The 15,638-nt window shown below is 41.7% G+C and overlaps 2 protein-coding genes across 3 annotated transcripts in view; one reads left to right on the forward strand and one right to left on the reverse strand.

Moving 5' to 3' along the window:
• Positions 1 to 15,638, forward strand: part of LOC125686403 (uncharacterized) — a 292,860-nt gene that overhangs the window by 72,782 nt on the left and 204,440 nt on the right. The gene's annotated exons all lie outside the window — the stretch shown is intronic.
• Positions 1 to 15,638, reverse strand: part of LOC125686401 (zinc finger RNA-binding protein-like) — a 60,734-nt gene that overhangs the window by 32,275 nt on the left and 12,821 nt on the right. For both annotated transcript variants that reach the window (XM_048930336.1, XM_048930335.1), the window contains exons 3-7: positions 6,439 to 6,721; positions 3,960 to 4,104; positions 3,026 to 3,244; positions 2,050 to 2,303; positions 452 to 643 (exon numbers count right to left, since the gene is read on the reverse strand). In XM_048930336.1, the coding sequence (XP_048786293.1) occupies positions 452 to 643; positions 2,050 to 2,303; positions 3,026 to 3,244; positions 3,960 to 4,104; positions 6,439 to 6,721 (1,093 nt within the window). The remainder of the gene's footprint in view (positions 1 to 451; positions 644 to 2,049; positions 2,304 to 3,025; positions 3,245 to 3,959; positions 4,105 to 6,438; positions 6,722 to 15,638) is intronic.

The following is a 15,638-nucleotide window of genomic DNA, read 5'->3' on the forward strand; positions in this document are numbered from 1 at the left end:
TTTCCTTTTTTTCCGGAGGCGTGGATCTGTGGATCCCTCCACCCCGCTCATCACGGAACCGGGCCGAACCAGCCCGTAAACCGTTGACAGCATACTGTGAACTTCACAGCATCAGACAACTACTGACAGAAGTCTTGGAAAGAGGGGGGACAAGTATGCTACTGCATGTCCTTACTGACTCTCTTCCTCACTTTTTTCTACCTTTTGATCCTAAGATTTTCATACTTTTCCAAATATATATTCTTCTCACTGACACAGTGGCAGTATTTTTCCCCTTTCTCCCCAAAATGCCCAATCTAACAGTGAGCTTAATTTTACATTTGAAACAAAAAGCAGAACACTGTTAAAATTATTCAAAATATATTGTTTCTGCTCATTTTCTCCCCTCTAAGATGAAGGGAAAAAAAAGTACAACTGACTTGTGTAATAAAAACAAGAAAAAAGCTCTTACTTTCTGATGCTTGGCTCCTCGAATATGGGCAGCATATGCATCTGCTCCTGTACAAGACACATCACAAAGCTCACAGCGCAACTGATTCTGAGTTCCACGAGCAGAAGTGCTGCAGTTATTGGTGTTCTGGGAAGCTTTTAATGCTGTTTCTTTCTTTTTGTGTTTCTGGCCTTCTAAGTGTTCTTTGTAAGTCTGTTTAAATAAATAATACACACACAGCTGCCTTTATAGTGCATGTTCATCATTCATGTGAATACATGCAGTATAGAAAATAGCATAAAATACATGCTTTGTTTTGCAAGAGGTACTTGCTATGCTAACATTTCTTTCATATGACATGCTCTAAGGCATAAGCATGCTAACTTGATAGACAAATTTTCGTCTTCTTGTGGTTTTGTGATTTTTGTTGTCGGTATTCCACGTCAGAACATCATGTAAAACAGTGGGAGCTTAAGAGTTAATGTTCTGGTTCTGTGGACTGCCTTTCTTGGGCGTTCTGGGTTCTCAGATGGGAGGGATGGCATTCCCAGAAGACTTGACACAATTTTTTTATTTATTTATTTATTTTTTTTTAAGACCCATCTGCTATCTCCCTACCCTTCCCCCTCTCCCGGAGAGCATGGCTCCCAAGTGCCTTGCCTCATTAGCCACAGGCCGGGGCCAGCCTCACAGTGCCGCAAAAGGCGGGGGAGTTTGTTGGTTCCCCCCCCCCCCCCCCCCCCCCTTTTGTCTTTTTCTGGGCTTGTGCCCCTGTCACTGACTCAGATCTAGAGATAACTCCGTGACACTTCTCCTCCACCAGAATTCCATTTTTAGAGATAATACAGTCTGAGTTTTCCTCACCTACCTCCTCACTTCTTCAATCAAGTACTGTTCAAAAGATAATGCTATTGAAAACTTGATATAATCACACAACTGCATCTCAGTTGCAGTTTCCTGCATTGCACTGAGTTAGTCTTGATTTGGAATTTTCCTCAATCTGTATGATGACGGTGCTTAAGTGTATTCTGAGAACTAAAAAAAATTGATTCAAAAGAAGGTAGCACATAAAGCTGTACTGAAAATGAAATGCAGTCGAGATTTGCTCTTATACCAACGTTGGCAACCTAGAGAATAGACAGTGGGAAATAACAGTAGATTTACTGAAAGAACTGTTTATCCTAACACAAAAAAAGCGCACGAACTGATATCTACTTTTTACACACTTGTACCCACTGTGAAACTAAACTGGGATGATGGAATACAATGAGAAATAAAGTTTCAGGCTTACCATAAACAAAATTGGTATACTTAAGTAGTTTTGAAAACAAGTATTTTCTAAGAAGTTTGCTATGCTTAAACAGCAAATCAAATTCAAAGTTTATAATACTTCTGGAGTCTAAAGTATAGTTGAAGTTTCTCTGTACAATCCAATGGGATGCACCTTTTCAACTTCTCATAATAAATCAATAATAGCACACACTTTCATTTAATTATTCCTTTAGTAAAATTACAAAATTGGGTCCTTAAAAATTAACAAATATTCTTAAAGGGGTCAGTTTTTTTTAGCTGAAGAAATTATGACTAACGTATTACAGAATATTACATAATACAGGTACCTGTGGTCCAGCACAGCTGATCTTACAAACATCACAGTAGTGGATCTGGGGTGGTTTGGGAGGTTGTTTTGGTTTCAGTTGCTTATTTTGGAATGGTGCCTTTTTAGTAAAGGTGGTCCCTGTCCAAGCAGCTGTTGCAGCAGCAGCAGCAGCTGCTGCTGCCGCCGCTTGTTTCTGTTGCTGCTGCTGCTGCTGCTGGTAATAGGACGATGCAGCTGAATACACTGCAGCTTCATAGCCAGAATAAGAGGTACCTCAAATATAAAAACAAAATAAATATTACATCAAGTATCAATTACATAACACACTAATTGCAAGCATGCTGCATAATAGAGATGGAGGGGCAGAGCAGGAAATAAACTATTTATTGATATCTTGTTATGCAGTCTGCTTTTGTTGATGCTTCACAGTACACAAATACGTAGCCTACCACTTATCAGGAATATATTTTATTTTAGGCACATCTTTGCAGATGCACAGTTATGTTGTTGAATATATCAAAGCATCCCTATAGAGTATGTGAAAATTCTTGATTTATCTGGTAAGATATTCAACAAGAATAAAATATTTATCAAAGGTCAGTTGAAGTAAACAGTCTTTCAAAACCAGATTTACTGTTCAATATTCAAAATGAAGATGACAGAGATTATGCAGGAGAGGGGAAAAAAATATGAATACAAAAGACAGAACTGCTAGTGCAGTAAGTCACAAAGCACTGTGCCACATAGCTATGTCAATACCTTGTATATTTTCATGTAATAAAAAGGCATATTTAAGCATCAAACCTCTTTTAAAGACAAATCGTTATACTGGCAAAATATTTTTATGTAGCTGGTTGATACTTCTTGGTAGACTATGATGTAACAGAAAACAAAATACTAAAATTCTGAGTATTTAATTAATTTAATTATTTGATTAATTTAATCTTCCATAACAATTGCAAAGATACCAGCAGCATAATATGCAAAATTCTTACCAGAGTAAGTAACTGCTGTTGTACTGTACGTTGCACTTTGAGTATAGGATGGAACAACAGTAGCTGCAGCTGCTACTGGCTGCACAGTAGAAGATACTGGATATATGGAAAAAGTAGTTGTTGCTGGACTTGGGGTTGCAGGTTTTATAGCTGTCACTTGTCGTGTTTGCTGGGCTTGGGTATATTGAGTTGCCCCTTGGCTGTATCCTACTTTTGAAGCTATATAGGAAAGAAAATATAAGCGTACAAACTTAGATAAGCTTTAGTTGATTTAAATGCAAACCCTATTAAGTAATGTTAACAATACCTAATGATATTCTGGGGAATAAATATAATAAATGGAGGTGGTTTTTTGGTCAGTTCCTTCTGTTGTTTGGGTTGGGTTTTTTTGTTTGTTTGTTTTTGTTGTATTGTTTTTATTTGCTTGTTTGGTTTTTTTGTTTGTTTTTTATTCAGTTGTAGTTATGGATCATGATGTCTCAGGTCACATTAGTACATTTAAACTCATATCTTAACATAAAAAAATTATTTTATGCTTTGTAGCAGTCACAATACCAATGATTAAAGAACTACATACATTAAGTAACTACAGAACTGCAAAATCAAAATCTAACCAAATTATCATCTAAACTTACCATTGACTATTTGCACCTAATTTGGCAAATTTTCTAGGAAAATCAGCAAAAAGTTTGCCTAAAAATATGTTTTGACTATATTTAATAATATTACAAAACTCAAAGATAGTTACTTTCAGCAATGTCCCAACAATATTCAAGTTCTAGATGCAGCATATTGTTCTACACATTGACAGGGATTAAATGAGAAAGCTAAGAAAAAAAGCCTGGGTTATATCATATATTCAAAGATATTTTTTAAGGTATTGAAGTAGTACTCACAATATATAATGTCAGAAGTATTGGAGCATGCAACCCACCTGTCTGGTAGTATGATTCAGCTACTGAAGGTTGAGGCTGGGCAGCAGCAGCCACAGCTGCAGCAGTTGCTGTCGTCTGTTGATAATATTGTTTGCTGTCATAAGCTACAGCTGGGGCAGTAGATCGAACATAAGAATAGGAATCCTATAAATTAAAAAAGGAAAAAAAAAAAAACAACAGTGAATATCCCCTTAAAATATGATTCTGGAGTAATAAAGATCATTAGCAGAGTAAAAAAAAAAATCAACAACAATGTATTTCCTTTTAGTCTACGCTAAAGATTAAAAAAAAAAAAAACACAAAAAGAAACAAGATTTTCTTACAGAGAAAACGTATACACATATATACATTAAAGAAATTAAGTTTGTTTACAAATGCTACAGGACTGAAAACAAACCTGATTAAGTTTTTCAGACTTAATATAAAATTTATCACATGCTTTTAAATCACTCTCCTTTCGAAATTAATTTTGTAACTGAAAAGCAACTACTTTTGTTAATTTTTCATAGTGACTATATTAAATTTGTATAAAATATGAAGGAAAAAACAATATACATCTCCACAAAATGTGAATTTCTACAAACCACAATAAAGTCACAAGTTTACAAACATCACCCTATATTGGCCTTAAAAATCCCATAATATATATATTTTTTTTTTCGGTTATATTTCCTAGAGTATGAAAGTCATACTTTTAAAGCCTTCTTCATTTTTTGAAATATCAACTATTTCAAGCCACAACTAGTCTAGAAGGGCAAGATGAGTAGCCCATTCAACACATCCAGAACTCAAAAGATGGATAGTAAGCTTAGAAAAAGGAGAGTCTGGAAACAACTATATGCGTGTACATATATTTTCCCATCCTTATATTTATGGTAAAGTATGAGTAGCTGACGAACTGATGGGTAACAGCATGAGCTACATGTGAACTACACATAAAATTTATTTTTATTTCCAATAAATACAGCAATAGAATTTCCACCGAACCTGTATAAAAGTGGAATTATTTTCCCTTAATTTAAGGGATACTCTTTACTGTCTGAATACATCCAATAACTGACTAGTTATTAGTTACCTTGTAACTATGAGTGTATGTGCAACTGGTAGTACTCCTATGTTAAAATTCATTACCATATGTAACACATTTTAAAATCTGTACAAAAGAACTGATAACATACAGCAACAGTATAGTCCAAACAAAAATACTAATTAGAATCTATATGTGTTGATAATTTTATGACTAATATGTTAAAGAAAGATGTACTATTTCAACGTCCTCTGTCTCACTAGTAAATGCAAATTTTAAATATGAGCCATGCCAAAAAAAATTAGGTAACTTATGTGTATAAACACACTTGCCTAGAGATATCTACTGAAGACTTGGACTAACAAATGCTAATGTAGAAAAAAAGCTGATAAAAATACAAATAAAGTTCACATTTCCAACTCAAAACTACTCAGTCATGTAAAACTCCTCCTCTTTCTGCATCTAAATTGTCTGATTTAAACCAATGGACTAGAGTTACTGATGTGCATATATGCTTACATTAAGTGAATCTAGATAGATAGGAAAAACTGCAGCTTTTTGCTGTCTTCAAAAATCTGAACAGGAGTAAGCACATGTTAAAAAGTCCCCAGATAACTTCTACAAACTGATATCTTCCAATTGCAAAATTAATGCAGCACTCTGATTTATACTGCAAGTTTATTTATTTTTGAACTGAGAAGGAATACAGTTCACTAACAGACTGCTTCATGCTACATTTAAGCCAGTGCAAGAATGGGAACTCATCTCTCCTCACAGCCTTGCAGTGATCCCACCTTGCATTGGCATCACAACTGTGCAGAAGCAAGGAATTTTAACTTAGCCTCTTAATCTTATGGAAAGCCACTCCTTTTTTGATTTGTTAGTTTTATGTGGAATTTTTCCTGAATTGACCCATCAAAACACTGGCTAATGATGGATTCAATAGAAGTGTCAACAGAAGTCAGGGCAAGATGAAAATAGAGAAACAGCTCTCTTTTGTGGCAATCTGTACTCACATAAAGTTAGGCACCCAGGAATCTAATAAGGGAACTATTTCTATCTCTCATTTAATTTTTTAATTGAAACATTTTATTCAGTCAGTTCCATGACACAGTTTACCACATGCTACTTGAAAAACTAGATGAGTCAAGGCAGTACTATTGTTCTTAGCAGCAGTTCACAAAATCACTTGGAGGTAAACATCAGTTCATTGCTTATTGTGTGAAAGTCTAAATCTTAGATCCTGCAGTAGCACTGCAGATAATCCTCTATATGGGTCACAATACTAGTCAATTCACACTATCAGTTATAGCTACTGAGTAATTTGAACACAGTTTTTCATAGAAGAAAAAAATACAAATACCATTACATTCTCTCACCCAAACAGGCCTCTTCCTTTTAACATATAGTTTAAAAACCATAAAACAATAGTAATTCTTTTTTAAACACACCTGGTAATTCTGCGTAGTGACAGGAGGTGGTGGTGGTGGAGCTTCTTGTTGTCTCTGTGTATAACCATAATCTGTAGCTGTGTGCGCTGTAGGATAGCCTCCATATGCAGCAGCTGTTGCAGCAGCTGCAACAGCCACAGGAGCAGGCCTGGCTACTGCAACTGTAGCTGCTGCTGGAGCATAGGCTGCAGTAACTGTGTGCGCGGCAACTGGTGCCTGGTGGACAGTGTAGCTAGCAACTGTAGTTGGATGGGAATAGGCTACACCCGAAGCTGGCTGCTGGCTATATGGGAAAAAGACAGCAAGTAAATAATTAGATTAGTTCAACATACTAAGCTAATGCCTCCACATTTCAAAATCTGAGATTTTATTAATACTTATCTGTTCTACTAATAAACCAGTAATAGATATCTACCAACACATATGCTCCAATGGCTTCTATTACCTCTCTTCCACTCCCATTAAAAAAACTATATTATTTTGAAGTTTCTGTGGAAACTGAAATATCAAGTGGGAGATTGTGGGAATACAAGAAAGACTGTTCAGAGCAGAAGCTGCAGAGCAAGATGAACGGCATGAGAAAGCAACAATGAGAACCAAGAACATCTCCAGAAGAGGAAAAATCAAAGTCATGTAAGCTGCATGATGGCTGTGTGATGATGACCCTGGTTGGAGGAAAGGTGCATGGCTAGGAATGGATCATGACTCTGATTGGATAAGTGGCTGCATACACGGTTAAGGAATGCTTGTGGAATGTTTTGTTGACATATAAAGGCGGGTGGAAAAGTTACAAGAGAAAACTTTTGAATGTATATAAGGGATGTTAGAACCTGCAACAAACAATTTGGATCATTCACATCTGAGTCCATGCCTCAGACGCTGCAAATGGCACCCGCTGTGTGGTGCAAATCAAGCCGAGGCTGAGTGAACCTGGTCCAGCAGCACCGCCTGAATGAACTATGGAGAGATTGTTTTGCACACGCCCATCAACATTCTGCGGGACAGAAGGTGAGCAGTCAGGAACTATGGGGAGTTCACTAACGAAGAAGCAACAAGTAAATCTCCAAGTATTATGGAGAATTTTAAAGTTTCAGAATCGACCTGTATCTACCTCAGCATTAGCTACTTTTCTTGATTGAATATGCACAAATATCCTCAAGTTTCCGATAACTGGGTTTTCTTTTGATGGGGCGGTTTGGGACAAAATTGGCACAGATCTCTGGGTGGCTGCAACTACTACAGATAAAGCAGCTGCTAAACTTTTACCTGTTTGGCACCAAATATCGGAAGCGCTCAAACAAATCTAACAAGAAAGGTCAAATTCTTCTGACCGTCCCTCATCGCCCTCCTCCTCACCCCTGCCGCTGCCCCTTGGTGCAGGAAACAGCTCCTGCCCGGACCCGATCCGCGACTCCAACCCCACCCCTGGCCAGGGAGAAGAAAAATCATGGCCCCTGGAAAGCGCTGCTGCCTCTGCTGTGAGGCGTCCGCAGCCATGCAGCCCTGCATCCACAGCCCGCTCTGGAGTGTCCCTGCCACACTCTGGCCCCCCAACATTGCTCACCATGACGTTTCTCACTTTACAAACTGCTATGGCTGACTATACTGGACAAATCTCCACTCATCCCCACAAACATCAGTTACTGCATAATTTGAGTGATGTATCCCTTACTATGAATGTTTTACTTCCACATGTTCCTATACCTAATGCTGTTACTGTATTTACAGATGGCTATGGCGAGACACATAGAACAGTGGTTATCTGGTGTATGCCTGCTTTACAGTGGCGATCAGACGTGTATATTGTTGATAGGTCAATTCAAGTCATAGAACTTGCTGCAGTAGCTCGAGCTTTTCAAATTTTTGCAGAACAAAAGCTTAATATAATAACCAACTGTCATGGTTTTGTGATTCTCGGTTTTCGGTATTCCACATCATAACATCATGTGGGGCACTGGGAGTTTAACTGTTAATGCTCAAGTTCTGGGTACCTGCCCAGAAGAAGAGAAGAACTACATTCCCCAGGGGACTTTGCAGTCAGGGAGAGGAGATAGAACTCCTGGCAAGGTCACCTGATGCACTCTTTTTCATCCGCTCTTCTTCATCGGCTCTCCTCCCGTCTCCCTGCTGCTCAACTGGACTGCACATCTCACCTCAGCATTGTGGTGAAGCCTATCCACCCTTTCAGACATTCTCTCTCTCATTACATTTGATTTATTAGCTTCAATTCTGATTATATTGTATTATAGTGTGTTATCTTGCATTCTGATACTATATTTAGTAAATTAGTTTGTTTCTCCTCAGATCGTTGCTGATGTTTTTAATTATTTTGGGGTCCCCTTTTTCCCTTTTCCGGAGGTGCAGATCTGCGGATCCCTCTGCCCCACTCGTCACGGAACCAGGCCGAACCAGCCTGTAAACCGTTGACATTCTTGGTGGAGAATGTGGGCATAGATTGTTTTTTAGATTTTTAGAACAAATCTCTCTCTGCTCTTGGAGAGCTTCATCGGGAAAGTTTATCTTTTTCACTGGTGCTCACTGAAAACTTGACCTTGAAGGTCTAGGCAGACTGCCAGTGTTCTGGGCTATTTTGTAAACTTTGAGCACTGCTATCTTGCTTCTGTAGAGAGAGAAAAAAAAGTATTTTCTCTTCTAAAAGTGCCTTTCAAGTGTCTGCATGCCATTGTTTTTTCTTTTCTAATGCGCAAAACATACTGGGCCTTAATTAAGTTTGCCACTTTGCTCTATGCAATAGGCATATACAATCAACTGAAAACACTGATGGAAATATGCACTTGGTATCTGCATACTATGTGGTATACAACTCAGTAGGGAGCTGCTAATTTCACAGAACTTGGAATTTTTAAGCAGGCTCCCAGTCTCTCCTTTGAATCTTGTATGCAGTTTTTAAATGCTCACCTGATCGCATTGTTAATCTCTCTGAATTTACTGTTCATCATTTCAGTCAGTATTTGTATTTATTGTATTTTGAGGAAGCCTTCCCCAAAACCAGAGAATACTGAGTGGCAGGGAGTGTGGAGAGGCTTGGGAGAGACTTTAGGGAGATGGACATCTTCGGTGTCATGCAACTTCTCTCCTGAACACCTGAAAGACCCTGAGAGCTTAAACATTTATTTGAGACAGGAATGTTGCGGCTCAGGCAAATCTGAGGAGGCACAAATGATTTGGGGCCTGGCTAATGCTTATCGGGCCTTATTCAATAGTATCCCAAAGAGGGAGAGAGTTTGTGAAATTGAGAGAGAGTGTCTGAAAGCTGAGAGGGAGAATCTCCGGGCTGAGGGAGAGAGTCGCCTGGTTGAGAGAAAAGACCTCCAATCTGAGAGGGATATCCTCAAGTCTGAGAGAGATGCCCTCCAAATCGAGAGAGACTCCCTGCAATCCCAAAGAGAGAGTCTCCAGGCTGAAAAGGAGAGTTTCCAGGAGAGACTCTGAGCTGAGAGAGAATCTCCAGGTCCAGAGAGAGAGTCTCCTAGCTGAGAAACAGAGTCTCCAAATCCAAAGAGTCTCCAAGGCGAGACAGAGAATCGCCAGGTTGAGAAAGAGAGTCTCCTAGCCGAAAGGGAGAATCTCCGAGCTGAGAGAAGGAAACTCCAATCTCGACGAGATGCCTTTGAATCTGAGCGAGACTCCCTCCAATCCAAACTCGACACCCTCCAATCTGAACAGGACACCCTCCAGTCTGAACTAAATATTCTCATAATCGAACGAGACAGACTCCAAGCAGAGCTAGAGGGTGAGAGCATTGGAACTGACCAACCTGATCAAGTACAGGAGGCACCACAATTGATGTCAGTCACCCCTGTAAGAGGACTGAAAACGAACAGAATCTAACTCAGTTAGAACAGAAGAAATAGAAGGAAAGAGGTCCAGAGGAGTGGCTCCGAGATCTAGGAGAAGCACCCCTGAGTACAGGGGAGGAGCCCTCAGTAAGACCACGGTCACCAACGCCGACGAGGGCAACAAGAAGTCCTGAAAGAGGAAGAGGTGAGCAAGATATTGTTACCTTTGTTGATCGATCTCTGAAAATGAATGAAATTCGAAGTCTGAGAAAAGACTTCTCACGTCACCCAAATGAGCCTATTGCCACTTGGTTACTTTGACGTTGCCACAATGGGGCCAATAGCGTGTGGCTAGATAGTAGAGAAGCTCGCCAACTGGGTGGCATTGCTAGGGACTCAGCCATTGACAGAGGCATTAGTACATGCCAGAACCAGGCCTTCACCCTCTGGAAGAGGATGTTGTTAGCTGTAAAAGAAAGATACCCCTTCAAAGACGATCTGATGCCTGAGAAAAAAGAAATGGGCTGATATGGAAGAAGGCATCCATTATTTGAGAGAATATGCTGTGGTGGAAACACTACATAGCCCCCATTTCATTCCTGATGAGCCAGACCAAGAGCATGATCCTGAGAGAGTCAGGTGTACACCAAACATGTGGCGTACATTCACAAAGACTGCACCAGAAAGGTACGCCAGTACATTTGCAGCAATGTATGGCAGAGGGGAAAGAAGACCCCTTATAAATGAGCTGGTTAATACACTTGAAGATTTTGAGTTACATTTAAGCCCTCTACGTTAAGCCCTCTTTGTGTTTCAGCCATTGCAAAGGCAGCTGAAAAGCTGAACAGAATGGAAAGCAAACAAGAAGATATAATAGACAAAATGTCAACAGTGTCTAATGCATAAACAACCTACTCCTGCACTTCAAGCATGGGTAAAAGAATTACAAGACAAATCAACGATGAAGGTGAACTTCTCCAAAAAGGTGATTGCTCCAGTTGCTGCAGACAACAGGGGTAACAAATAGAGGGGCCCTGCCCACGGCTGGGGGGGGAAAGGGATAATAGAGTATATTGGACTGTGTGGATTAGATGGCCTGGCACATCAGAACCACAGAAATCTAAGGCCCTGGTGGACACTGGTGCACAGTGCACTCTAATGCCCTTGAGTCACCAAGGGACAAAATCAGTTTATATTCATGGGGTGACTGGGGGTTCCCAAGAGCTGACTATGTTGGAGGCCGAAATCAGCCTCACTGGTAAAGACTGGCAAAGGCACCCTATTGTGACTGCCCCAGGGGCTCCATGTATACTTGATATCGTTTACCTCAGGAGGGGATATTTTAAGGATCCCAAAGGGTATCAATGGGCTTGTGGAATAGCTGCTGCAGACACAGAAGATGTTAAGCAGTTAACTGTTTTGCCCGGACTATCAGAAGATCCGTCTGTTGTGGGGTTGCTACGAGTGGAAGAGCAACAGGTACCAATAGCTACAAAAACGGTGCACAGGCAGCAGTACTGCACCAACAGGGATTCCTTGCTCCCCATTCATAAGTCGATTCGTCAACTGGAGAGTGAGGGAGTGATCAGCAAAACTCACCTTTTAACTGCGCCATATGGCCAGTGCCTAAAGCCAATGGAGAATGGAGGCTTAGGGTAGATTACCATGGCCTGAATGAAGTCAAACCCCCACAGAGTGCTGCTGTGCTGGACATGTTAGAACTCCAGTATGAACTGGAGTCAAAAGCAGCCAAATGGTATGCCACCACTGACATTGCTAATGCCTTTTTCTCCATTCCTTTGGCCAGAGAATCTAGGCCAAAGTTTGCTTTCACCTGGAGGGGCATTCAGTATACCTGGAATCGTTTGCCCCAGGGGTGGAAACACAGCCCAGCCATTTTCCATGGGCTGATCCAAGCCAAACTAGAACAGGGAGGTGCTCCTGAGCATCTGCAGTACACTGATGATATCATTGTGTGGGGCAACACAGCAAAGGAAGTTTTTGAGAAAGGAGAGCAAATAATCCAGATCCTTCTGCATGCTGGTTTTGCTATTAAGCGAAGCAAAGTGAAAGGACCTGCCCAGGAAATTCAGTTCCTAGGTATAAAGTGGCAAGATGGCCGTCATCACATCTCGACAGATGTGATCGACAAAATCACTGCCATGTCTCCACCCACTAATAAGAAAGAGACAAAATAATTTCTGGGCATAGTGGGTTTTTGGAGTATGCATGTTCCAAACTACAGCCTCACTGTAAGCCGCCTTTATCATGTGACGCGAATGAAGAATGAGTTTCCATGGGGCCCTGAGCAGCAGCAGGCTTTCAAGCAGATTAAGCAGGACATAGCCCGTGCCGTGGCCCTGGGGCCAGTACAGACGGGACAGGATGTGAAGAACATCCTCTACAGTGCTGCTGGAGAGAAAGGTCCCACTTGGAGTTTGTGGCAAAGAGCTTCAGGAGACATCCAAGGCCGACCTTGGAATCTGGAGTCGGGCATACAGAGGGTCTGAAGAGGGCTACACTCCAATTGAAAAAGGAGATCTTAGCTGCATATTAGGGGGTTCGGGATGCTTACAAAGTAGTCAGTACTGAAACACAGCTCCTTCTGGAACCTCGACTGCCAGTGCTGAACTGGATGTTTAAAGGAAAGGTTCCCTCCACCCATCATACTACTGATGCCACTTGGAGCAAGTGGATTGCACTGATTACACAACGAGCACGGATGGGGAACCTCAGCCGTCCAGGAATCCTAGAGGTCATCATGGACTGGCCTGAAGGTAAAAAGTTTGGAACATTGCTATCAGAAGAAGTATCACGTGCTAAAGAAGCCCCACCATACAGTGAACTACCAGAGAATGAAAAGAAATACGTCCTGTTCACAGATGGATCGTGTTGTATTGTGGGGAAGCATCGCAGATGGAAATCTGCTGTGTGGAGCCCCACACAACAAGTTGCAGAGGCCACTGAAGAGAGAGGAGAATCAAGCCAATTTGCAGAGGTAAAGGCTGTCCAACTGGCCTTAGATGTTGCTGAACGGGAGTGGTGGCCAATGCTCTATCTCTACACTGACTCATGGATGGTGGCAAATGCCTTATGGGGGTGGTTAAAGCAGTGGGAGCAAAATAACTGGCAAAGAAGGGATACAACTATTTGTGCTGCAGAACTGTGCAAAGACACTGCTGCCCGAATAAAGGGAATGGTTGTAAAAGTGCGCCATGCAGATGCTCATGTGCCCAAGAGTCGGGCTACTGAAGAACAACAAAACAACCATCAGATAGATCAAGCTGCCAAAATTGAGGTGGCTCAAATAGACCTGGACTGGCAGAACAAGGGTGAATTATTTCTAGCTCGATGGGCCCATGAGACCTTGGGCCATCAAGGAAGAGATGTAACATATAAATGGGCTAGAGACCGAGGGGTGGATTTAACTATGGACTCTATTGCACAGGCTATTCATAACTGTGAAACATGTGCCATCATGAAACAAGCCAAGAGGATGAAACCTCTCTGGGAGGAAGGGCGATGGAAAGTACAAATATGGGGAGGCATGGCAGGTTGATTATATCACCTTGCCACGATCACGCAATGGTTAGCGTTATGTGCTCACCATGGTGGAGGCAACCACTGGGTGGCTTGAAACATTTGCAGTACCCCATGCTACCGCCCCAAACACCATACTGGGTCTCGAGAAACAAGTCCTGTGGCAACATGGCACCCCAGAAAGAACTGAGTCAGATAATGGGACTAATTTCAAAAATTCTCTTGTAAATACTTGGGCCAAAGATCATGGCATTGAGTGGATTTATCATATTCTCTACCATGCACCAGCTTCTGGTAAAATTGAACGATACAATGGATTGTTAAAAACCATGTTGAATGGAATGGGTGGTGCAACATTTAAGGACTGGGAGAAGCATTTGGGAGAAGCCACCTGGCTGGTCAACACCAGAGGATTGGTCAGTTGAGATGGTCCTACCCAATCCAGCTCCCTACATACTGTAGAGAGTGATAAATTCCCTGTAGTACATGTAAAGAACATGTTGGGAAAAGCAGTTTGGGTCCTTCCAGCTTCTGGAAAAGGCAAACCTCTCCGTGGTACTGTTTTTGCCCAGGGACCTGGGTCCATTTGGTGGGTGATGCAGAAAAACGGGGATGTTCAATGTGTACCTTGTGGTACACATTGTGACACTTGTGACAGTTCAGATGGAGGAGGAGCTCTCTGACTGTCTCCACCTGAATTGCTGGGGGCATATTCTGAGTAGTTTCCCATACTTCCAGATCAGGGCATAAAATGCCCAGAGGATAACTAATCTGACTATTAAAGGCAGATGTAAAGAAGTCATTATATTGTGTTATCTTGCATTCCGATATCTGAGTTAGTAAAATAAGTTTTCCTCCATAGATCGTTGCCGCTGTTTTTTTTTGTTTTTTCTTTCCTTGAGCCCAGCTCCCATCTCCCTATCCCTTTTCCCTTTTCCTTCCCATTTTGTGGGGCTGGGGTGGAGGGGGGGGTGGGGGCAGGGGCCTACTGCCCCCCAGTCAGGGGCCTACTGCCCCCCAGTCAGGGGCATAGATTCATCTCATTAACTCTGTGACACAATGTTACAATGCTGGGCAGAAGAAAACAACACTGAATGGTGATTCCATCTGCCACATAATCCAACGGGTCCAGGACTTACTGAACACTGTAACAGTATTCTTAAGGCTGCCCTGAAGACAGACTCAGCCCCTGCAGGGGTGGACTAAGAGACTCAACGAAACCCTGTGGGACCTGAAGGAAATTCCCAGAGACAGCAGACCCAGTGCCCTGAAGATACTACAAACCTGGGCTTCCCTGTTTAGAATCCAAATTATGGGCACTGATAATTGGGTAAGACCCCAAATTGGCAATGAAAGTAATCTTCTGGTCTCTGCCCCTGAAAGCCTAGAACCTGGTGCCCATGAAATAGAATGGCGTTGGAAGGTACAAGTAGGACCAAAGTGGTGTGGATTACTTGCACCTTGGAGGAGATTATTGGAGGTTGGGGGATCAGTAGTCCTCCCAGTATAGGTACATGGCCTGCAGACATCGTGGTCAACACTGGTTTTCATCACTAAGGGGACCTTAATCATGTCCCTATGGCAAATCCAGACTCCCCTTTTGGTACCCTATATAGTTATGCAGCTTCACATTTGGGGCCAAAATGTATGGTACAGACAGCCGGGACACGCCCCAGCGCAAGCTGAAGTGTTGACCCACAACAGGAACACAGCCTATATCTTTTTGTGGAGGTTGGACCTACCCCTTCTGGTACCTCTGAAATGTCTGTACTACTCCCCATGAGTCTCTTCAAGTCCATAGGATCAGCAGGAGGATTGACATGGCATATAGATGCTTCAGTGTCACTATTAGATCAGCAT

This window comes from Lagopus muta, chromosome W (assembly GCF_023343835.1).
Source record: "Lagopus muta isolate bLagMut1 chromosome W, bLagMut1 primary, whole genome shotgun sequence".
Classification (NCBI taxonomy): domain Eukaryota; kingdom Metazoa; phylum Chordata; class Aves; order Galliformes; family Phasianidae; genus Lagopus; species Lagopus muta.